Raw genomic sequence first — 24,983 nt, 5'->3', positions numbered from 1 at the left:
TTTATGTAGGTCAATAACAGTGTGTGAACTGACAGAGCAATGCAGGCTTTATATCTATTCTTTTTGTTGTTGCTGTTGTAGAGCATTTTATTAATATTTTCCACTTATCTCAAACTATGGGAAGGTATTTTAGCATGAACATGTAGAGGGCATATATATATTTTTCTCAGTTTCCAATATAGTTCCAAATGGCATTGCTAGATGACTATATTGTGATTTAGAGATCCAGAAAACATGATTGTGTATCTTTATTACATTCCTTTAGTTTTCAATTATTCAAATCTCAAGTCCAGTAGTAGCCTTAATTAAATCACACTTGCATTGAATGCAGTCTGGCAAGGGTTATATCAATTTGTTAACCTAGATTAAAAGTGATTTTTCATAATTCTTATCAGGAGTATTTCCTGACTTTTAGTTTTAAGACAAAATTTGTAATACAAGATACTTATGACCAATATTTTTGTTTATTCTTTGTTCTTCTGGCTTCATACATTATGAAAAACCAAGATAAATATAAATAATAGTAATTTAGATAAAATTATTATAAAAATGCTATTTCTTTATACTACCTTAGGAATAATGACAGAAGGAAGAAAATGATATCTAGAATTAGGCTTATGCTGTGTCTGACATTATCAGTATTATTTGAGGTCTGAGTTCCTGATGTTTTTTAACTAGATAATGGAAAAATAACTACATAAATTCACAGTATTGTTAAGGTTAAATGGGGTAATATAAGTAAAAGTGCTTTGAAAATCTTAAAATGCTATTCAAATGTTAATTATTTTTATTTTTATATTTATTCATTTTTTCCTGGAAGGGAGTAGAGAAAATTAAAGTGATATTAAGGGGAACTAAAATGTAAAAGGGACCATTTAAGAGGTAATCATCAGGATCTAAATTGTAATAGTATGTCTCAATTTGCTACTTCCTAAAAATAGACTTTTCCTAGGAAACTTCACAATGTTGAAAATTATTTTATAAAATGATTATTCCAATGAAAGGAAAAGATCAGAAAATGAATTTTATCTTCAAAATAAGGAAGTTATTTTCATGTAGGAATTACAATACTGAGAAAGTTTTATAATACAATTGTAGAGTTCTAAATTCTACATGTCGCTGAACCAATCTAGCACTAATAATGAATGTCAGCATCTGAAGAATAATGGCTTTTCTTTTCCTAAAACCACTGACACAGAGATTAACACTGTGCTTCTTATCATCTTTATCACACATTTTTATGATAAGTAAAACGCCAAGCACTTGAAGTTTTATTTTTGTTCAGAAGCCCCATATTTCTATTTTAATCACATTGTAGCCAGTAACTTTGAGATAAATGCAATTCATATTCCTTCATTAATTGATCATGGTAAGCAAATAAAATTATAAAATTTTATACTGTACTAAAAGTTTATTATTATAAAAATCATCAGTTTTCTAATGTACTAGGAGGAAGACAGCTATGAGGATAATTAGAACAAATAGAAGATTTGGCATGATTTTGAGTAGTTGAAGAGAGTATGTAGAGAAGATACAAAACGTAATGTAATAATGATAAACATTAAAGCAAAATTCACTTGCTTTAAGTAAATTGGTAGTCTTGCAGCTTGAAAGCAATTTGGGAAATTTATTATTAAGTAGCAGTGGCCTAAGGAGAAAGTAAAATATCTCATTTTTGCAACAAATATTTATTGAGCATCTTTTAAATATCAACCCTTATTCATAGTACAGAACCTAATACAGACCCTGCTTTCAGTTTGCTTGTATACTAGTAGGAGACAACAGCAATAACAAAAAAGAAAATCCATGATGTTTCAGAAAGTGATTAGTATTATGGAGAAAGATTAGAGAATCATGGGTCTTAGTAGGAGTAGAGGTGAATAAATAAGTTGTATCTAGAAGTCCTCAGAAAAAGTCTCACGGAGAAGCTGACATTTGAGCAGAAATGTGAAGCAAGGGAGCAAACCATGCAGGTATCTTGGGAAATAGCATTTGAAAAAGAGGAAATAAGAAATGCAGTAACCCTAAGGTGGGAGTTTGCTTGGTGTTTTTTTTTTTGTTTGTTTGTTTGTTTTTTTATTTTATTTTATTTTATTTATTTATTTTTTTTTTGCTTGGTGTTTTTGAAAGGTAGCAAAGAGACCAATGTGACTAAATGGGAATGGATAAGTGGAAGAACTTTAAAAGACAGACAGTTTGGTCCATTGTAAAAACTTGGGCTTTTACTTGGAGCCCTGAGAAATCCAGGGACAAAACCTGGATTAAATTTTTATTTTTTTTTATTTGATTGATTTATTTTTGAAGGAGAAGGAGGGGTGGAGGGAGAGAATCTTTAAGCAGACTCCCTGCTAGTGGGGATCCCAGCATGGGGCTTGATCTCACAACCCATGAGATCATGACCTGAGCTGAAACCAAAAGTTGGCGCTCAACCTGTTGAGCCACCCAGGTTCCCCCTGACTTATATTTTTTAAATTATCCCTTTGGCTACATTATTAAACAAGGGAGAACATTTAATAAATCATTACATTAATACAGGTGAAAATGAGGATTGGATCAGTCTGGTAACAGTAGAAGGATAAGAAGTGGTCATATTTTCTTGACCCTTCAAAATATATCCAGAACACAAAACAATTTCACAAACTTAAGGGCAGAGATTTGTTTTGATGGCAGTTGATAACTGGAAGTAAGGTCTTGAACATTTCTAGAGAAACTAATTGAATCTCTGAATAGTTTCCGTAAAGCAAAAAAATTTAAAGATTTTAATAAAATAATTGAGTTAAAATGTAGGAAACAATGAAGAAATAATTTTTATCACATATGGTGTTAGTTGAAGGAATAGGTCATTAATAAGACGGAATATAATTTAATTTGCTTTGAAAGTTGCATTTTAAAACATGTATTAGTATGAAGGCTATTAAAATGTAATTACCATTTTGAAGAGAAAGAATTATTTTGAAGATATTATTTAAAAATGACTAAATTTAGGTTTTTTCTTTTAAATAGAGATTAAATGTAGCTTTACTACCAAAACGAATAAAAGGAAAATATGATTAAATACTCCTCAAAAAAGCAGTTAAATGTTAATGTAAAGGATTTATTTTTTGTGTGATGAGTTAGTAAGACATCTGAGCAGAGTATTCTATAAAAGAATTCGAGAAAAGAAGAGATGGAAACCTACTTCTCAGGGTCATTTGCCTTTGAGTAGAGGTCAAGGCATACATGAGACTGCCCTGGAAATGTAGAAAACAACAAAACACAACAAAACAAAAACACGGGTTACTATATTTCCCAAATATATTAGAAAATATAGGGTGAAAAAACAATTTATTCACTGCATTTAAAAAATATATTTAGGGCAGTCGGGTGGCTCAGCAGTTTAGCACCGCCTTCGATCTAGGGCATGATCCTAGAGACCCAGGATTGAGTCCCACGTCAGGCTCCCTGCATGCGGCCTGCTTCTCCCTCTGCCTGTGTCTCTGCCTCTCTCTATGAATAAATAAAATCTTTAATAAAAAATAAAAATATATTTAATTTTTTAAATTTTATTTTCTTCAAATTCAATTAATTAACTTATAGCGTATCAATAATTTCAGAGGTAGAGGTGAGTGATCTATCAGTTGGATATAACACCCAGTGCTCATTAAATCATGGGCCTTCCTAGTGCCCATCACCCAGTTACCCCATCCCCCCATATACCTACCCTCCAGTAACTCTCAATTTGTTTCCTATGATAAAGAGTCTCTTATGGTTTGTCTCCCTCTCTGATTTTGTCTTACCTTATTTTTCCCTCCTTTCTATGATCATCTGTTTTGTTTCTTAAATTCCACGTCTGAGTGGAATCATATGATAATTATCTTTCTCTGATTGACTTATTTCACTTAGCATAATACCTTCTAGTTCCATCTGTGTCCGTGCGAATAGTAAGATTTCATCTTTCTGATGGCTGAGTAACATTCCATTATATGTATATATACCAGGTATTTTTATCCAATCATCTGTTGGTGGACATATCTGGGGTCTTCCTATAGTTTCACTATCGTGGACACTGCTGCTATAAACATTGGGGTGCAGGTACCCCTTTAGATTACTACATTTGTATCCTTTGGGTAAATACTGAGCAGTTTATTTGCTGCATTTTAAACATGAGTTGGTTGTTTTCAGAAAACAATGAGTTTATTCTACAAATACTTGTATTTTGGAAAATATATAGTTTGATTATCTTTCACTTTCACTCACCACTTTGCATTAGTTTTGAAAATATTTCTCAAAAAGTACACCGAAACATAATACGTTTTGTTTTATATATATATATATATATATTATATTCATTATATATATGTTACATATATAATGTGTTATGTTGTGTGTTGTCGCTTAAGTATGTTTTCCTTACTTATTATATACATACTCTTATTTTCATTCTAGGTTAAGAAGTAATTTTGCAGAATTGTGGCTTTGAACTAACACTTCTGATTGTATCTCCACTTCTATTTTTTCCTCCATTTTATTTGCTATAGACAGCTCCAGGGTCTTTTTGAATTCTGCAAAGCACATGAACAACGTACTCTGCTGCAACTGCCTCTCATAAGAATACTCTGGATTTCATCTGTCTATACTCTTCTATACATTTTCTTCCCTTGAAATATGAGGCATCCTCTTATCAACTGATGAAATCTTCCCTTATCTCTTTGATGTTTTGTTATTGTTTTTATATTCCTATTTTTAAAAGTTACTTTGGAGGAAGGTGATTAGCACAATAATGTCTGGATTTTAAATAAAAAAATCTATTATTTTTTAAGTTATTTTATTGAGTTACAATTAACATGACAAACTACACATGTTAAAAATGTACAATTTGATACATTTGGCAAAGGTCTACTCGTACATCTTTGAAACCATTACCATAATAAAGACAATATATAGTAGATGGATAAAACCTTTCAAGGTTTCCTTGTTCACTTTTGTAATTTCAAATTTAATTTTTAAAAATCAGATATATGACCATGTAAATTATCTCTTTCTTCTTCGGTGACAGTAAATAGTTTTGCTATTTTAAGGAATCTATTCATTTCATCCAGTTGTTGAGTCTATTAACATAAAATTGTTCATGATATTCACTTCTTACTCTTTAAATACCCAAATAATCTACAAAGATGCCATATCTGTCATTCTTGATGTTGGTTATTTGTATCTTCACTATTTTATTCTTGCTCAATATGGCTAGAGGTTTATCAGATTTACTGATTTCAAAGAACCAGATTTTAATTTCATTATTTCATTGATTTTCTACCCTGCTTGGATTCTACTCTGATTCTTAATATTCCTTTTTTTTACTGTTTGTTTTGGATTTAACTTCTTTTTTTAGTTTTTTGAGGTGGAAGCTGAGGTCATTGGTTCTAACCATTTCTTCTTTCTAATATAGGCATTTAATGGTATGTTTCTTTATAACTACTACTATATCCCACAAATTTTAATATGTTGAATTTTTATTTTCATTTAGTTCAAAAAACTTTCTAATTCTCCTTTTGGTTTCTCTTGATGTGTGAGTTATTTAGAAATATGTTATTTAGTTTGCAAATTAAAATATTTGAAAATTTTTCAGAGAGCTTTCTGTTATTGATTTTTAATTTAATTCTATTGTGCTCTGGGGCTATACATTTCTTGATATGGTTCCTTATAAATATACTGAAACTTGTTTCATGATACATAATATCTATCTTGGTAAATGTTTCAGGTACAATTGAAAATAATGTATATTTTGCTCTCATTGGGAGGGGGTAGTATTCTATAAATATCAGGTCAAGTTGTTCAAGATTTCTATAGCTTTATTTGCTATATTTTTATATCAATTTTTTAAAAAAGGATATTGAAATCTGTGACTATAATTGTATATTTGTTATTTATCCTTGAAGATCTAATAGTATTTGATTTGCAGGCCTGTAATATTTGATTAGATACCTGTCTTTGTGATTATTTTACTTCATTGCTGAATATTTTTATATTATTATACATAATTTTGAGCTTTGTTTCAGGTTAAATTTATTGGAAACCATAATCCTTTTAAATTTTGACTTTAGGAATTTTTTAGGCAGGATCAGTATAGCATTTAGTCTAGGGTTATTTTTCCTTAATACTACAGCCAAACCTTCATGAGTCCTTTATCCTATGTCCATTACAAGGTTTCCACTCTGCCTTTTGGAAAGCTCCCAGACATGACTGAGCTCCACATATTGTTCCCTCTGACATTTTCAGGTGAGTCAATTTCCAGCCTATGATAATTTATTCACATACAAGCAATGATAATACTAAAGACTCAGCAAGTACTCTTCACAAAATGTTGGAGCTCTCTTTCTTCTCTCTGCATTTCTCTCTTCTACAATAATTTTCTCTGTGTACTCTGGCCACCTTAACTCCTGACTCTTGGATATGACTTTTCAACTCTGGAAGACTGGGTTTCCTTTTCTCATCCTGCAGCATAGAAATTTTCTTCTGTTACACTAGGGAAATCATGCATCTTACCTTTGTTTCTATCTTGTTTCTAGGGATCATGGTTTTTTTCTGCCTGATATTCAATGTCTGTAAACCATTGTTTTATATATGTTATCTCATTTTTTTAGTTGTTTCAGGCAAGAGAGTACATCAAGTCCCTGTTCATCTATCTTTCCCAGAAGCAGATGCCTATAAGCATTTATTCTATTTAAAAAAATGTTTTTCCCCTGTAGTGATTTGGATCAGTTATCTACTTGATGTGATTACTTGGCATATCTCACTTTCTAAATCTAAAACTGGACTCTTGTTCATTCTACTAAACTTGCTTAGAAGCTTATTATTTTATTATTATCTTAAGAAGAATAAGCCTTTTCCATCTCATTAAATTCCACCCCACACTCATAATTTCATAAGTCAGGAACCTGATGGTCTTCCAAGATTTTTTTCTCTTTCTTCAACTACCCGATCTAATTAAGAAATAAAAATACTTCCTTACTAGCTCCATTCCATGCCCTAGTTCTAGCTATCCATATCCATATCATATCCACTTGCCATATCCACTTCAAGTTCTTGCCATATCCACTTCAAGTTCTTCCAAAGTTAAAAAACAAAAAACCAAAAAAACCAACAATGACAAAAGAGATTCTTTTTAAGAAGTGTATAAAACTGTTGGGAAAAACCCCAAAAATCTGTTCTTTGAGTCTCATAGTATTCAGTGAACCACAATACAAGTTACTATTTTAAATTTATTATAAATTTAATTGCTATTTTCAATTTATTCTTGAATTCCTACTCTTATTTTAAATTTATTTAAATAAATCAATTCCTATTTTAAATGTAATATAATATACCTTAGCTAACATAGTTGATGTGTCTTGGCACTAAATTTAGCTCAAACATTTTTATGCATCCCAGAAGGAAATAGAAATACATTAATTATCATCAGTTTAAAAAAATCAATTTGAGTGTCAGATTTTTCCTGCTGAGAAGCAAATATTGAAGTACATAATTGACAACATTATCCAACATTTTAGTTTTTCTTTTACTCAGTGTCTAGTGGTTTTTCTCTATATTGTCATTTTCTCATCATTCTACAAAAAAGCAACATTTTTATAATTAAAAATGAAAATATATAGCTACCTTCTAATATGTATATACAGATATATATATATCACCAGATACGTATCTATATATATATAATAGATATATATAAATTTAGGCTAGTATAATATAGATTTCAATATCAATTTCAATGTCTATCTACAAATATATATTTTTTCAGATATGTAGAATATGATGTTCAAAATATCTATAGATAGATACTGAAATCCAGATACATATTTTAATTACATATATATGTCTGCAACTCTGTCTATCCATCCATCCATCCATGCATCCATACATACATTCATACATCTGATACATGTGACTATTTGTGTCTTTGCTAAACTTATATTTCCCCTCCTCAAATTATGAAAAAGTTAGAACTAACCTAAGAAAATTCAAGTTTGTAGATTTTCATGGTCCTAACATTAGATAAGAATAGAATATATTTTGAAAGGTATGCTAAAGAGGGGAATAACAGAATATTTCTGTTTCATTTTTCCTGGTTAGCATTTTGACAGTAACTGAAATGTAGTCAGAAATTCAAGACACTAAACATAACAGATTGTTTTGGATGGGAAATTTTCAAACTGGCATTACCAGTCAGCCATCCTGACAAAGGAAATCTCTTCAGTCACAATATTGATAATATTGGTGAGAACAGTGTTACTCTTGTGAAGGGATGATTTACCTGCCTGACAGTTTTTTTGTACTGTATTTTGCGTGATTCATTAAGTTAACATATTCCAAACTAATTTTAAAAACTTGACCTACTAGATAGAATTTTTATCTATATTCTGCTATAATATCCTCCTACCTGATTTCAGTGCTTTTGTCTTAAAATACTCTAATCCATTCTCTGTAGCAAGAATGAACTTTCAAAAATGCAGATCTCTTGTTATTCCTTTTAATAAAGCCCTTGGTATCTTTACCTTTCTTTATGACAAAGTCTAAAATTCGTGACAAGGTTTACATACCCTTCCTCTTGCCTGTCTCTTTAGCCTCACTTTATGTCCAATTTCCTCATTGTCCTCTCTGCTCCAACCACTCTGGGCTTTCTTCCCTAAGTGTTTCTTGAATACATAACTCTGGACCTTTAAACAAGCAATTACTTGTGCATGCAACACTATTATCTTCCCTTTCCCCATTGCCCAACCTACCCCTATAATTTCTGGAAATATTTTCTGACCACCCTAGACTAGGTATGTCTCACTGTTTCCATGGAACACAGTGCTGTACACTTCCACAGACATAAATTGTGTTTAATGTAGGACTTTCTTACTGAATTTTAAATTGTGTGAGGCAAGGAACATATTTGTATTTATTATATGCCAAATCATATAGTATTTATTTAGAATAATACCTGAAATTAACCATTGCACAAAACTATTTGCTGAATAAGCAAATGAATGAATGAATGGTTAAACAGTAGAGGCTCTTTTTTAGCTGACACCAAAATCCAAAATGTGGGTAGAAGCTTTTGCTTGCCTTCTGAATCTGACACGTAGTTATTGCATTCCTTTGAGCACAGAAAAGATAAATACGGTGATTATGTTAAGAATAATTAAGAATCCCAACAAAATTGCCTGTCAATTTCTTTTACAGAAAAATCCGTCTCATCAGTTTTGTGTCTTGGAAGCAGCCATTTCAAGTGTCTAAGCATAAAAAATGTAGAAAACCTAAAATAAAAGTTTTAAACATCTGTGTGTTTTAGTAGTCCAAGGATATTTTGTTTACTGCTGCTAAGTGTGTTTAGGATTGAAATTACAGGCGACTTTTGAAGAACTGACTTTTGAACAATGTAGAGATTAGGAGCACCAACTCCTCCTCCCATCACCATCACCACCATGTAGTTGAAAATCCATGTGTAACTTTTGACTCCCAAAAAACTTAAACTACTTAATAGCCTACTGTTTACCAGAAACCTTACTGATAATGTTAGCAGTCTATTAACATGTATTTCATATGGTACATGTATTATATACTGTATTTTTATGATACAGTAAACTAGAGAAATAATGTTATTAAGAAATATCATAAAGAAGAGAAAATTCATTTATATTTTTATAGTGCTGGACTGTAAAAAGTCTACGTTTAATTGGACCACACAGTTCATACGCATGTTGTTCAAGGGCCAACTGTATTTTGAGACTTTACTTATGCTCTTTTTTTGTGTGGCTATTGCTAACCACTCAGGTCTTACGGGATGAATTTGTGAAAGATGCTATGGAAGTGCTTTTTGATGAGGTTTCTTTCCTGAGGATTCTCAAAATCCAGAATTTTGGTGTTGGAGTCAAGAATACATAGAAACTTAAGCCATTTGAATCTTGTTTTATGATGTCCCCACTCTTTTTTAAAAAATTCCAGTTAGCAGCCTAGCTTATTATTTTCTTCAGTCCTGTCCTTATGAAATGAAGGGAAATCTTCAATTCTATTCTGGTCATACAACATGTCTTTTAAGGAAAAAAGATCATCTTCCCCAATATCAAGGAGAAAGAAACATTTTTAAAAATAAGCTATTTTATAATCATAAAAGCATTTTTTTAAGCTTGAAAGGAACAGTTATAGTTGCTGTTGCTGATCTTTCAATTTTCAACTGTGTATTGGAATAGCAAGGAGAACCCAGATCATGCTGTGATTCTGATGTCTGCACTCCATATGTATGACCAAACTCAATTTCTGGAAAAACTGATAATAATCAACATTTGTCATATGAATTTGGATGATCAAATAAAATCAATTGTTATTCTGTTCATTCATCCTTGACTGATTAGGCAATTCAAACGAAAAGTCAGACAGAAAGTGATGTGCATATTAATGATTAATGATTCACGAAAAATTTCAAGTGCACACAAAATTCCAGAAAAATGGTTTTATAGTGAATTACTTGAAAAAATACAGGAAAATGGATAAATAAATGACATAGGGAGGGTCACTTTCTCAAACTTCTCTTATTTCTTTTTTTTAAAGATTTTATTTATTCATGAAAGACAGAGAGAGAGAGAGAGAGAGAGAGAGAGAGGCAGAGACACAGGCAGAGGGAGAAGCAGGCTCCACGCAGGGAATCTGATGTGGGATTCGATCCCAAGTCTCCAGGACCAGGCCCTGGGCTAAAGGCAGCATTAAACTGCTGAGCCACCTGGGCTGCCCTCAAACTTCTCTTATAAGTGAAATAAATTCTGCTTTGAAAACTATTGAAGAGGCCCAAAGGTATGCATGTGTGTATCCTTTAATTAAAGTGATCTTTTTAGCTAGATTTTTCTATTCCACTAATCTCTGGCTCACAAAACACTTGATAAAATGCTGTGTACCTTCTAAAGCCCAGAGATTTTAGTTGTTCAGTTTCTGAAAATGTTCATGTGTGAGGATACACATAAGGGCATTGAATTAAGCAAGTCTTTGGGGATCCCTGGGTGGCTCAGCGGTTTGGCGCCTGCCTTCGGCCCAGGGTGTGATCCTGTAGTCCCAGGATCAAGTCCCACATCGGGTTCCCTTGGAGAGCCTGCTTCTCCCTCTGCCTGTGTCTTTGCCTCTCTCTGTGTGTCTCTCATGAATAAATAAATAAAATCTTAAAAGAAAAATAAAGCAAGTCTTTGAGGGACTCATGTGGCTGGGCATACAGGGCATGTGTTATGGGGACAGATGTGTCCAAATGTAATAGATTCCTAGGTATTGTGCGCTCAGCTGATGATTTACCATGCCATTTTTACCATTTTTTTTTTCTCTAATTGTTCATTTGAAGCAATTTCTACATGGCCTCTGATTCAGGCTCATGGCTTTACTTTGCTCTGTGTTTCTTCCTACTCTGTCTCCCTTTTTTTTAACCTATTTTTGACTCCAGACTCAAAGCCTTCTGTTTTTAATCAACCTTGATTACTGATCCCATTTTCTTCTTATTGTTTCTTTTGCTTAACTCAGAGGTAGATTTACCTTGGAGGTAATGAAGCTTAAACTTTAGGTTTGTCATTTGATTTGCATGGGTCTCATCCAAGACCCTGGGAGAAGCCCTAGAAATGTATTCACATGTTCATAGCTTCTGTAACGTTTGCAAAAGTGAGATAATTTGACTGTGATAACTTTTTTTCCCCCTTTGCCTGCCAATTTCCTTTACTTACTTTTCACTTTCATGTCATCTGGCATTGGAGTGGCTTTCAGCGTCTTGGGAATTTGGTTTATGGAAAACTGCATTAGAGATCTCACTTTGGTCAAGTGAGATATCATTTTTGATTCTTAGTCACTGCTACATATGCAAGTTATTGCTCATTATGCTTGTGTATGAATGGCTATCAGGAATAACTCTGCCACACAGAGTGGATTGAATAGCATCTTGACATGAAGAAAGAACTACAGCCTTACCGCCATATATAATATGGCATCCTGGTACTAGGCACGTGTGGGCTGCGGCCTGGCACATACTTTAGAATATATATGGAAATAATTAACTATGGAAAAGCTTTCCAAATCTCATAGCTCATAGATGAAATAAATGTGGATATGGATTTTCCCAAATTTGATAAGAATACTGAAAATTTGTTATGCTACTAAATCAGTTGTAAAACTGAAAGAAATATTTCTAAATTATTAGGAATAATTTTAAAAAATTACCAAGTTCAAGAGAAGACTCTATTCTGTCAATAAAAAATATAAAATTACTGTCATGCAAAGAAGTAGAAATATATAGGAAGTGCAGTACAAATTTTATCAAAATAGATATTATAGATGTACCTAGGCTACTAATCAATAAAAGTACTGTAGCATTTTTTCCTGGATTTTGTGATGTTTCAAAACCATCCAGCTTTTAAATATTATAATTTGTAGTGCTTTCTTCTCTTTCTAAATAGCTGCAGTTGACTTGAACACACAGGTGTAAACTGTGCAGGTCCACTTATACACAGAGTTTTTTTTCATTAGTAAAATACAGCATTGTAGTATTTTTTAAATTATGATTTTCATAATAATGTCTTATTTTCTCTAGTTTATTGTAAGAATACAGCATATAATATGTATAACATACAAAATATGTATGAATCAACTGTGTTTAATCAGTAAAGTTTCTCATCAACAGTTGGCTATTTAGTACATAAGGTTTGGGGGAGTTAAAAGTTATATGTGGATTTTTAAAAAGATTTTATTTATTTATTCATGAGAGACACACAGAGAGAAAGAGAAAGAGAGACTCAGGCAGAGGGAGAAGCGGGCTCCCTGCAAAGAGTCTGATGCAGGACTCAATCCTGGACCCCAGGACCGTGCTCTGGGCCGAAGGCAGATACTCAACCACTGAGCCACTCAGGCGTCCCTATATGTGGATTTTTGACTCTGTAGAGGATCAGTGCCTCTAACTCCTGCATTATTCAAGGGCTAACTGTATTCCCACTTGTACCGATTTCTTAATTTTAAATTTGTGTTCTTTTTTTATTTATGTGGCAGACTCAACAAAACCTGGAACAGCCCCTGCCCTAACTCAATTAGCCTAGTAACTGAAAATAAATAAAAATCACTAGATGATTTGACATGGTATAGTGGATAAAGAGATGAGGATCTGGACTCCAGAGTGAGACTGCCTGGGATAAAATCCTGGCTGTGCTATTTATAATTAGAGTGAGTTTGGACAAGCTACTTAACATATCTAAGACTCAACTCTTTCATTTTTAAAAAAATATTTTATTTATTTATTTGACAGAGAGGGAGAGAGAGAGAGCACAAGCAAGGGTAGTGGCAGAGGAAGAGGGAGAAGCAGGCTACCCACTGAGCAAAGTAAGAACTGCCTGGCCCCTCTCCCCCTCCCACACCCCCAGTCATGTGGGGCTCTATCCCAGGACCCTGGGATCATGACCTAAGCCAAAGGCAGATGCTTAACTGACTGAGCCACCCAGGTGCCCCTTGACTTTCTCATTTTGAAAGGAAGAAATTGTATTAGAAAATGTAATTCCTTATAATTGTACGACAATATAAATAAAATATAGTGGGAAATCAACTAATTAAAATAATAGAATATCCATGCTGAAAGAAAGCTTGGATTTCCTATAATTCTCCATCAGCCCTGTGGATTCCTCACAGCTCCTTCCAGTGTGCATGTTGGAACATGTGGAAACTATACCTTGTGTGGAAACTAACCTGTTCTCCGTTCTTTAAACTAGTTTAGTTATGCTTTTTCTTCTTTTTTTTTTTTTAGTTATGCTTTTATTGGCTTTATTTATGCACACTCTGTGTAAGGTTTAGTTTGAACAAACTGCTCTGTGACTGTTAGTGTATGTGTTTTTGAATACTACCTCTCTTGTACAATCCTTATGTAAAGAATTACATAATAGTATTAGTGAAAATATGAAAAACTGAAACAAGTGGTAATCTCTTCTCTATTTGACCTGACTCTCATACATAGGCATGATGTTATTTAAAAGAAAACAAATAAAATTGATCATAGCAGATTCTGCTTTCTAGACCAGAAATTAAGCATTCAGTGAAAATAGGAAAACCACAAGAAACTACTGGGAGAAACATAAGCATCCCCAAATTCTCAGGGATATTAGAGGATTAACCAGTTTCTAACAGCACATGAGACTGAGTCTCCTGTTGATTTCTGTTTAGTTGGTTATTTTTAACCATTATTAAAAGAAAGTGGGAACCCAAACAGCAGGAGGATTTTGATAGGGAACTAACACTTGAATTTTGTGTGTGTATGTGTGTGTGTGTGTATATATATATCCCCAAGGATCTGTTTTATTGTCTTTAATATTTTAAATTAACCTTTTAATTAGAAAAAAATTGATCTTATAACCTCTGTATTCATAATCGCCAGAATAATCTTAATCCCTCTTTACTTTGACAGCTCTTCAAATTTATGAATCCATTCTATCTTCAAATATCTTTACTTTCAATTAAAATTTGTTTTATGACAGGACCTAAAGATATTTTCTTTGATGTTTATAATTCATTGAGAAGTAAAAAAAAAAAAAAATAGCATCTCTGATGTTCGCTTTCATATTAGAGACCTTCATGGGCAACCCTTCCTGAGTGAGGTCTTGCAGTCAGAATTACTCCTGTTTTTTTGTTTGTTTGTTTGTTTGTTTTTCTTTTTCTGTTAGACCACAGAAAAATAGGAAGCTGTCTTTTTTTTTTTTTTTTTTTTTTTGAAATGAGAGAGAGAGAGAATGTGTGAGCTAGCCAAGCAGGGCTGGAGGGGACGGGGGAATGTGGAGGCAGAGGGAGAGAGAAAATCTTACTGGACACTGGACTCCAACTCTTGACCCTGAGATCATGACCTGAGCCAAAATTAAGAGACTGAAGGAGCCGCCTACGCACCCTGAATAGAAATCTGTCTTAACAGAACTTCTAATACGAGATAGTCAGTTCTTCAAATTAAACAGTTTAGGTATTTTAAATTTATTTATTTATTTATTTTTTTTATTTTTTTATTTTTTTATTTTTTTTGGTATTTTAAATTTAATGTAAATAAAATTCTTTTGCCAAGCTGTACTCAACAATTTAGGATGATAATTTAATGGATAAAATAACATTAACTTGATAATTATTGTTTCAAGTTTGGCCTCGTGTACAGTTATCTTGTTTTAAAGGAAGAGGAAATCAGATGATGGCAATAATTGAGGAGATAAGTTGACACTTTAAAATCAGTTATGCAAAGGAAACAATAGAAGATAGTAATTTCTGAATCACTCAGTTCTAATTCATAAATGGAATGTCTGCAGTGAATATTTTAATTATGATACTTTTCAATTGTAAAATCAGGTCATTAAGATTCAGATAAAACTTGCCCCTAGAGTATTTCTGATATATTTGCACCATGCAATGTATGCCTTAATAACATGTCGCCAATACTGCAAGTTTATCTTTCTACATAAGATTCTACACTATATCCCTGATTCTGTAATAACCTAAATACTATCTTCTTGAAAACATGCAGTCAAATACTTTAACTGTTTCTCTATTATTGACTACTTATTTTCAACTTTAAATATATTACCTAAACTATCATGTGTACCTTTCTATATATAATATTTGACCGTTTTAATAATTTTTTTAAAGATTTATTTATTTATTCAGAGAGAGAGAGAGAGAAAGGCAGAGACACAGGCAGAGGGAGAAGCAGGCTCCACGCAGGAAGTCCGATGTGGGACTCGATCCCGGGTCTCCAGGATTCGCCAAACCGCTGCGCCACCAGGGCTGCCCCATTTGACCGTTTTAAATGAGGAAATTGGGGGCACCTGGGTGGCTCAGTGGTTGAGCATCTGCCTTTGGCTGAGGTCATGATACCAGGGTCCTGGGATTTAGTCCCACATTGAGCTCCCTGCAGGGAGCCTGCTTCTCCTTCTGGCTATGTCTCTGCCTCTCTCTCTGTGTCCTTCATAAATAAATAAATAAAATCATAAATAAATAAATAAGAAAATTGGGTGCTTTTTTCTATTACAGAACTTATTAACTTGTTTTGTGTGTCTGGAATTATTCTATTTAAATTTAGTTTTTTTGCGTGTTTCTGTGCGCACGTTTGTGGTGTGTGTTAGCATGATTTGGTCGTTACTTAGCAATTTTTAGCATTTCAGTTTCTTTTTTTATTATTATTAGCTATGTGTCCTTGAGACAATTAACCTCTTTGATTCTCAGTTTGAATATTATTTTTTACAGCATATTCTCCTTGTTTTATCCCCTTATTTGTAGTTGACTGTTCTGATTTACTCTTGTTTTATTGGCAAACATCCTATCCAAGCTTAATGGCTATTTTTATGTGTTCTGTAACATAAGTTGATTATATTTCTTTGGTAAAATTTTCGGCACATGCAGACCAATTGTTCCTCTAGCCAATGCCAGAAGGACACAGTTGATCCCTGGATATACTTGCACCACCTCTGGGATAAAGAACTGTGACTAGAGTAACTCTGGAAGACTAGATATTTTTACTAAAGAGTCTTTAAGTCCTTGAAGAAAAACCATATAAATCAGCTGGTACAGAAAGCTAAACTTCCAAGTATCCTCAACATTTAAGTTAAATGGAGCCTGTATCAGAAGATATGTCATATTGTTACAAGGAACAAGCAAGGATTTTGTTTTGTTTTGTTTTGTTTAACTCTAACCTCGTAGATGGGAAACTGTTAGACTAAGTTGTAGAAAAATGCAGAAACTCCATTTCTCTGCACATCTGAGTAAATGTGAGTGAGCTAGTATTAGGGATATAGAGGCCTTAAGAGAGCCCTAACTAGTTTCTCATTGCTTCAGAGATATCACTGAGGCAATCAAACTCTCTCCTTACTACAAGGAATGTGAAAAACTAGCTGAGTGAACAAGTCAACAGGTTTAGCAAGAGCTTAACAAAAATCTAGATGATATATATACCTACAACTGGAAACACTTAGGAATTCAGTGGATGTCATCATGGATGCCAATGGATATTCATGATAGTTTCAACTCATTAGATGCCAATGCACATAAGTACTGATTGTCAGAACCCAGCACTGTAACTTTTAATGACACTATTAGCTCTGAGGCTCTGTATAATCATCAGAAGAAAAAGAAGTAAAAAAAGGAAAATCCTGAAATTATTTTGTTTCCAACTAATGTGTTTCTAAATACTTGGCCTATACTAACATTTTGCTTTTTGTGATTAGCTGGAAATAGACATACAGGTGACTGATTAGTTAGAAATAGACATACAGGTTACTAAATGAAAATTCAAGGGAAAAACATTTTCTTTCATACCATTGCCTGTGGCCTGATAACTCATAATGATAATAATGATAGTAATGACAATTAATATAAGAAAAAACAATTCTTTTGTACTAATGATAGTTTGGATATTATAGTTTTCCAAACATTTCTCAATGTGTGAATTTTTCTTTCTTGTTAATCTGTTTCCTAACAGCTTTTGTATATTGAACAGGTAAAGAAAGAGTGGGTATGATGTATGTTAAAAACAGTTCCTGACAAATGATAAAGGTAGAAACTGAGAGAGAAGTGAAGGAAGGCCATGTTTAAAGAGGGGAAGTGAAGGCCAAGTTTTCAGACATGAATGTCTTGATTTACCATCTTGAGGATGGTAAACACAGGAGTGTATGTTAGAATCAATTGAAAAGTTTCATGGGAATTTCAGAATTTGGACTGTGCAGTTCATTTGTCAGTGTTTCTGATCTGTCTCCAGTATCTTCCACATTCCAATAACCAAATCCAGGGTTCTGTTCTTTTCTCTCTGCCTCTCTCTCTTAATGAAGGCTATCCTAGGTTCTTCTGTAACAATAGTCTTGGTTGAGAAGGCAAAGCTTCTAATTAGACCTTTGGCACAGTGCTAAGTACCTACATTTATTTAACTGAGAACATGTGATAGACTTTTGACAGTCAAATTTCTTTCAATTGGTTGTTGTTGTTGTTGTTGTATGGGATCAAAAAGCACTTGGCTTTTACAGTCATTCCCCACATTTCTAGATCTTCTTTATTACTTTTCATGTATGCTTGAAAACTGTCCAGTTTTAGCCACCTGATAATACATTGCAAAAAAAAGTAACATTGAGCAAACAAAACAAAGTAACTTTCTAGCTCTTTCCAGCTACTTTATATAAAACAATAGGTTTCCTAGACACTTGGTATGCCTTCCAAATTATTGTAGGCAACCAATATATCAAATGTTTTGCCTTTTTTGGGGGGGGGTCTGTGATACTATTTTTTAACCACCTCTCGTTTCATTGCCAAATCAATGATACATATTATAGGTTTTGGTTATAATATGCTATTTATTAACACTAATCATTATTACTGCATCTGAAGTACACACTTTTAAATATTATCTAGGAACCCAGTTTTTTTAAGACTATTTCTTAAGACGATTCACTATATTAGCATTTTTCCAACACTTTTTTGCTAGAACCTACAAGAAAAAAACAAAAAACACAACATATATTGTCATCCAGTAAACATATACACACAAAAACATGTATACCAGGTGGCTCAACTGGACATTACATCTAAACTGGGACTGTTTCTGGCAAACCCACATATGTGAGTATCCCAAATTCCCTTGCTGCTGCTAAATTGATTTTTCACAATAATTTTTAAAAATTGCTTGAAAAATACTGAGTGTTTAACAATGGTATGATAGTCTTAGTCACTTGAGAACTTAGGGTCAACATAAATTTTGTATTTTTATTATGGTATTATATTTATAAAATAGTGAATTTAATGATTAAAGAAAATAAATATCATCCATCTATGATGACTGTTTTACTTAAAATTACATATGCATTTTTGGAGTTAAAATATTTATCAGATGTTAAATTGTAGATTCATTTAACTTTAAGAGTAAGTAAAAGATCAAAAGTATACACTGGATTAAAAAGTCTTTTTACTATATGAAAGAGGTCTTTATTATTATGATGAGTAATAATAAAAGATACAACCTTACAATTGAAGCACTGAGTTTTCTAAAAAGGAAGGTAAAAGGACTATGTAATTTCCTGGTTTAAAGTTTCATGGATGTGATGGAGCCACCTGGGTGGCTCAGTGGTTGAACATCTCTTTGTCTCAGGTCATGACCGTGGGGTCTCGGGATCAAGTCCCACATCGGGATCCCCATGGAGTGCCTGCTTCTCCCTCTGCCTATGTCTCTGCCTCTCTCTCTGTCTTTCATGAATCAATCAATCAATCAATCTTTAAAACATTTTAAAAAGTTTCATGGATGTGCATCTTAGTGCTGGAAGGAGAAAAAATTCTAAAGTTGATAAACAGAATATCATCATAGGTATCCTTAAGCAAACCTTGAATAAAAAAAAGAAATGCAAATTTGAAAGCTCAAAAATCAATAATTTTTGGTTTATTTCTTTGTAGTTAAGCTATGTTCTCTCAATTTGTAATCTTTTTGATGTTGTTTTAAGGCCCATTTACAGGACGCTGCATGAACACAAAATTGTGTGGAAGATGCTGAAAACAATTCCAGATTTGACCTGTCAGCTACCTGATGAGCATCTGAAAACACTTAGTAAGAGTGTCATTTCCGAAACCTGGGTAAAAGGCAGCACAGGTAACAGACTAATCTGGAATTTGGGAACATAAAATATATGTCACTATTTTGAGTTCTCTATAATATTCATATTTTCATGTGATACATTAAAAATGTACTGCTTGGGTATATTTTATAAATGAATAACATCCCACATGTTGGTATGTCTGTTTTAAAGATATATACTAGTGTTTTTTCCACTAGTGATTTCTCAGAATCACCCAGGAAACTCATATTTCTGTGTTCAGTTCTAAAGTTTCGATTTGGTAGGTGTGGGATGGGGCTTAATTGCATTTCCAACAATTTCCCAGCTGACACTGTTAGTATGGGAACCATATTTTGAAAACCACTCATTGATACACACATTTAATAACAATCTAGCATTGGTTTTCTTAGCAAATGGTCATAGCAATTTGACTTATCCAGCAATTTGACTTTATTTATTTACTGAACCAAATATTGGGAACAATATCTCTCCAGACAGATTTAAATTTCTAGTCCTTTTATACCAAGGATGCATGTGGGCACATTAATAGAAGTATTTTATATTGTAATTTTTGAGGGATATACAAATACACACACACACACACAGCTACATACACACCTATCCCAACAGAATTCAACACCAGTTTTTGCATTTGTCAGATACCTTTTAGAAAAGTAGAATTAAGTTTATTTAATACCTTCTTTTTTTTAATATAAATTTTTTAATTTTTATTTATTTATGATAGTCACAGAGAGAGAGAGAGGCGCAGAGACACAGGCAGAGGGAGAAGCAGGCTCCATGCACCGGGAGCCCAATGTGGGATTCGATCCCGGGTCTCCAGGATCACACCCTGGGCCAAAGGCAGGCGCCAAACCGCTGCGCCACCCAGGGATCCCTAATACCTTCTTTATATCAGAGGATATCCCTTATTTATTCCTTACAGATACAAATAAAAATAGATATTTCCCACTCATTTTCCCTCTTTCCCGTTTAATCCGTTTCACTATTACTTCAATAAAAAATGTAAAAAAATAATTAAAAAGTAGATAATAATTATTCTCTACAGTTGAGAAGCCTAAGGCACAAAATATCATGCAGAATATTCCTGATTAGAATTGAATTTCAAACACACTTTATCCTTAATGCTAAACTCATTCTCTGTCCATTATGTCACTATTTTATAAAGTGGTTCATCTGGATCATGACATTTAAAATCTAACTATAATTTTGGAGAACATGTGTCTATTGAAATATGTCATATGTCTATTGACATATTTCAAGATTTTTCCCCTAGTGGTCATCTCTTATAATTAGTTTCATTTAATCTGACATCTAGCAGTGAAAATTAAATCATAGGAGTTTTGCAAAGGATAAAATGATTTTGAAAGGCAAGAAAGAACATTCAACGTTGCTTTGCATTAGCTTGAGGATAGTAAGTTAAAAATTAATTTATTTTTATCATAAATGCCTGAAATCATATTTATTATGGTAAAATATGGAAACAACCTAGATGAACTTTAATAGAAGTTAGATTACATTATGATACATCTCTTCCATGGAATGGAAGACAGATTACATGATATATGTATTCAATGGAATTCTAGGCAGTTGTTAAAAAGATGGAGGTAGATCTCTCTGTATATTGACATGGAAACTTATTAAAATTATTAAAGACAATAGGAGTAGAGAGGTTGTAGAGTTATATAAATAATATGGTCATATTTTCACATATTTATGAAAAACTTGAAGTTATATATACACACATTATCTGCATATATACATATATAAAATTCATAGTAAAAGTACAAAGAAGTAGATCCAGAAAAATACTACAAAAATATGTATTTTAAATATTTAGCTTCATGGAGGGGAGAAGAATTGAAGGACAATGAAGGGAAACAAGTAACTCTTTCTCCTGCATATATTTGTATTGAATTTTTCACAATAAAGGTATATTCATGGGCTAGTGTTTGTAGCTATGTATTTGTTTTTCTCAAAAAGGTTTTTAAAAACTGTATTCTGATGGTATCTTACAACGTGGGTGATTGACTATTAAAATGTGAACTTTCATTCCTTGACAAATACATATCAACTTTAATTTGGTCTTTCATATTAAATAAGGGTTTTCAATTCATTTTTCAATACAGCATATTTTCAAATACTTTATAAAAATTGTAGAAGTCTCTGTCTTTACATAAACCTCTGTCAAAATCCTTCTCTTGAGTTTTTAAGACATCTGATTCTGACAGTCCAGATCTATTTCACTAACAAAGCAGTCAACTCATTAAATATCTGACCTTTGTAAATCTCTTCATTCAGCCAATTTGAAAAACAGGTGCAACCAAGTGTCTTTCTCTCTCCCTTTTCTTTATTCATGTGTGCCTTTCACTCCTTCTGTTATTTAAAGTGTTCCCCCCAGAAGCCCCTCTTCACCAGGCTGCTGACTTTTGTCTGTGGCTTAGGCTTTGGTTTCTTGCCTGAAATTCACACAGCTATTTGCATTTTCTGGTCTCTTCTGGCAGGTTCTTTGGAGTGTTGTTAAGACCCTTCCTAAACTCACCATTACTCACTTAGCCTCTCACTCATTCAGCTTTCTTAATAAAATATTAACAGGGATAACAATATTATGATTTTAAGTACTAAGTAACATAAATACATATCTCTAGGTGAAAGTGGCACAACACAATTACTATAATAAGATTACTTATATTGCATATTATTTATTTACTATATTAATAGTACTATGTCTAAATACCATCTATATTACTGTAATAAAAATACTGTATAAACTATATATTATGTATAATATGTTTCTGTATGCTATATAGATATATAGCTATAGGTATATGTTACTTAATTTAAGTGATTTCAAGAGTTTTCCATTGGATCTCTTATATTATGGCCTGATCAGCGAGCATTTTTATGATTGGCAACCTAAAGCTTATGAAAGCTAAGAGAATTAACTTACTTCAGAATTCAATTTAGTGGCTAACATGGAATTAGATCTCAGATCAAAATTTTATTACTATCTACCTTTATATTAACATTTATAGATTTCCATGAAATAATTACTATATGGGATTTTTTTCTTTTATATCTTTATCACCTTTACTGTTTTCTTTTTGGAGTCCATTAAGTCTTATGGTGTTTTTTATTTCTTTCATTTTCTTTCATTTTATTCCCACCTTTTATGAGGTTATTTTTCAAAAACACCATAGCTCCTTATTTAAATAAACTCTTGCATTTATTTTTAATGTTGAAAATATTTTTATGTTACTAAATTTCAAAAATTTTTTAGCCTTTTATAGACTTTCTTTTCTGTTGTGGTTTAAATTTCATATAATATATAAAAACACAGTAGCTAAATCTCATTAAAAAAATTTAGTGGGCATCTTTTCCAGAAGTAAGTTAACCATAATTCAAATAATAGGCTCTTATAATAGAAATAGGCAAATATTTAGTCCTACCATAAATATTAAGTTCTCTTAAAAACAAACATGCCTTGAAGAACATGCATTGATCCTAAAGTATGGATATGCTTTCACTGCAACTAAGGTGTTATTCCCTATGGTTCGTGCAGATTTATCCTTGAAATCTAGCCAGAAACCTTTTTCCATCTTTATCTGCATTATGAGGACCCAGTTTCATTTCTATCTTTCCTTGTCCAAAAGATGGTTGTGAAGCTTTGAGAAAAATTAATGCAAACAAAACTACAAACTCTTCAATCACATGACAAAACTAGAGACCCTTCCCATATTTATTTCTCTAATGTTGCCATGGAATCTTACTTTCTAAATAGTGAAACTTGTAACCAGAGATGATGTTAGAACTATTCAACACCTGATCGGAACATGGACTACCCAAGCACAACAAATACCTGCTCTGAGCATTTGATACAGGAGTATTAATAAGTAATACCAGAACAGAAGCCCCATATGCATAACTTTCTTCATTTTTGTTATTGGAATATTTTCAATTAATAAAAGACTACTGGGGTTCCTGGGTGGTGCGCTGCGGTAAACTGTGGACTCTTGGTTTCAACTTAGGTCATGATTTCAGGGTCACGAGATGAAGCCCCAAGTTGGGTTCCAACTTAGCATGGAGTCTGCTTAAGACTCTTTCTCGGGCAGCCCCTGTGGCTCAGCGGTTTAGCACCGCCTGCAGCCCGGGGTGTGATTCTGGAGACCCAGGATTGAGTCCCACGTTGGGCTCCCTGCATGGAGCCTGCTTCTCTCTCTGCCTCTCTCTCATTCTCTCTCTCTGTGTCTCTATGAATAAATAAATTTTTAAAAAATTCTCTTTCTTTCTCTCTGCCCCTATCCTCCCAACTCTTGTGAGCATGCCTGTGCATGGCGTGTGCTCTCTCTCTCTTAAATAAATAAATCTTAAAAAAAAAAGCATGAAAAAACACATACTTTTCAGGTTGCTTTTTATAATTGCGCTACTCAGGATCTAGAAATTAATGTATTTTTAAAAATCTACCTGATTTTATTAAAAATAATCAGAATATAACTAATATTTTTCAACTTCTCTAGACTAATTCTTGGATTGCCATATCTCAGAAGAGTTGACAGCTTTCTCCAATTATGAGGAGTTATTTTTAAAATATTATTTTTATATAGTTATGTTATATGTGCAAAAAAAGCAATGTGATATTGTGCTAAATGTTTGGAAGGAAAATTACATAGAATTAGTTTCCATTTCCTACAATAATATAAACATAAACTCATTTAATTGATTGTGTATTGAGTGTTTGCTAGTGATTATCACTGGAACTTATTTTCTCATTTGGGAAAACAGGAAATAAACAAATAGCAAATTAAAAAATAATATAATTTAAAGAACTATGTTCTATGAGAAAATAAAGCACAGGAATAGAGAAGGGCTAGAAATTTTTTAAATGATGATAATTACATATTTTGTTTTATTTTTTCATTGTTTTGTTTTTTTAAAGTTTTTGTTTTAATTCCAGTTAGTTAACATACAGTGTTACATTCAAGAATCCCATAATTATAATTCACCAATTCCAAACATCACCCGGTGCTCGTCACAAGTGAGTTCCTTAATCCCCATCACCATTTAACCCATCCTCCCACCTACCTCCCCTCTGGTAACCATCAGTTTGTTCTCTCTAGTTAAGAGTTTGTTTCTTGCTTTCCCTTTCTCTCTTTCTCTTTCTTTTTTCCCCTTTGCTTGTTTGTTTTGTTTCTTAAATTCTACTATGAGTGAGATCATGACATTTGTCTTTCTCTGACTGACTTATTTTGTTTAGCATTATATTCTCTAGCTCTATCCATGTTGTTCCAAATGGCAAGATTGCATTCTTTTTTATGGCTGAGTAATATTCACACACAGACACACACACACACACACACACACACACATACACACACACTATACTAAATCTTCCTT

The 24,983-nt window shown here is 32.8% G+C and overlaps 1 protein-coding gene across 13 annotated transcripts in view; it reads left to right on the top strand.

Annotated features, from left to right (window-relative positions):
* CNBD1 (cyclic nucleotide binding domain containing 1) overlaps positions 1–24,983 on the top strand; it is a 543,788-nt gene that overhangs the window by 245,724 nt on the left and 273,081 nt on the right. For all 13 annotated transcript variants that reach the window (XM_077876353.1, XM_077876352.1, XM_077876350.1 and 10 more), the window contains one exon: positions 19,461–19,606. In XM_077876353.1, coding sequence (XP_077732479.1) covers positions 19,461–19,606 — 146 coding nt within the window. The remainder of the gene's footprint in view (positions 1–19,460; positions 19,607–24,983) is intronic.

This window comes from Canis aureus, chromosome 28 (genome assembly GCF_053574225.1).
Source record: "Canis aureus isolate CA01 chromosome 28, VMU_Caureus_v.1.0, whole genome shotgun sequence".
NCBI lineage: Eukaryota > Metazoa > Chordata > Mammalia > Carnivora > Canidae > Canis > Canis aureus.
The sequence above is the reverse complement of the archived record's forward strand: the minus strand, read 5'-3'. Positions and strand labels throughout refer to the sequence as shown.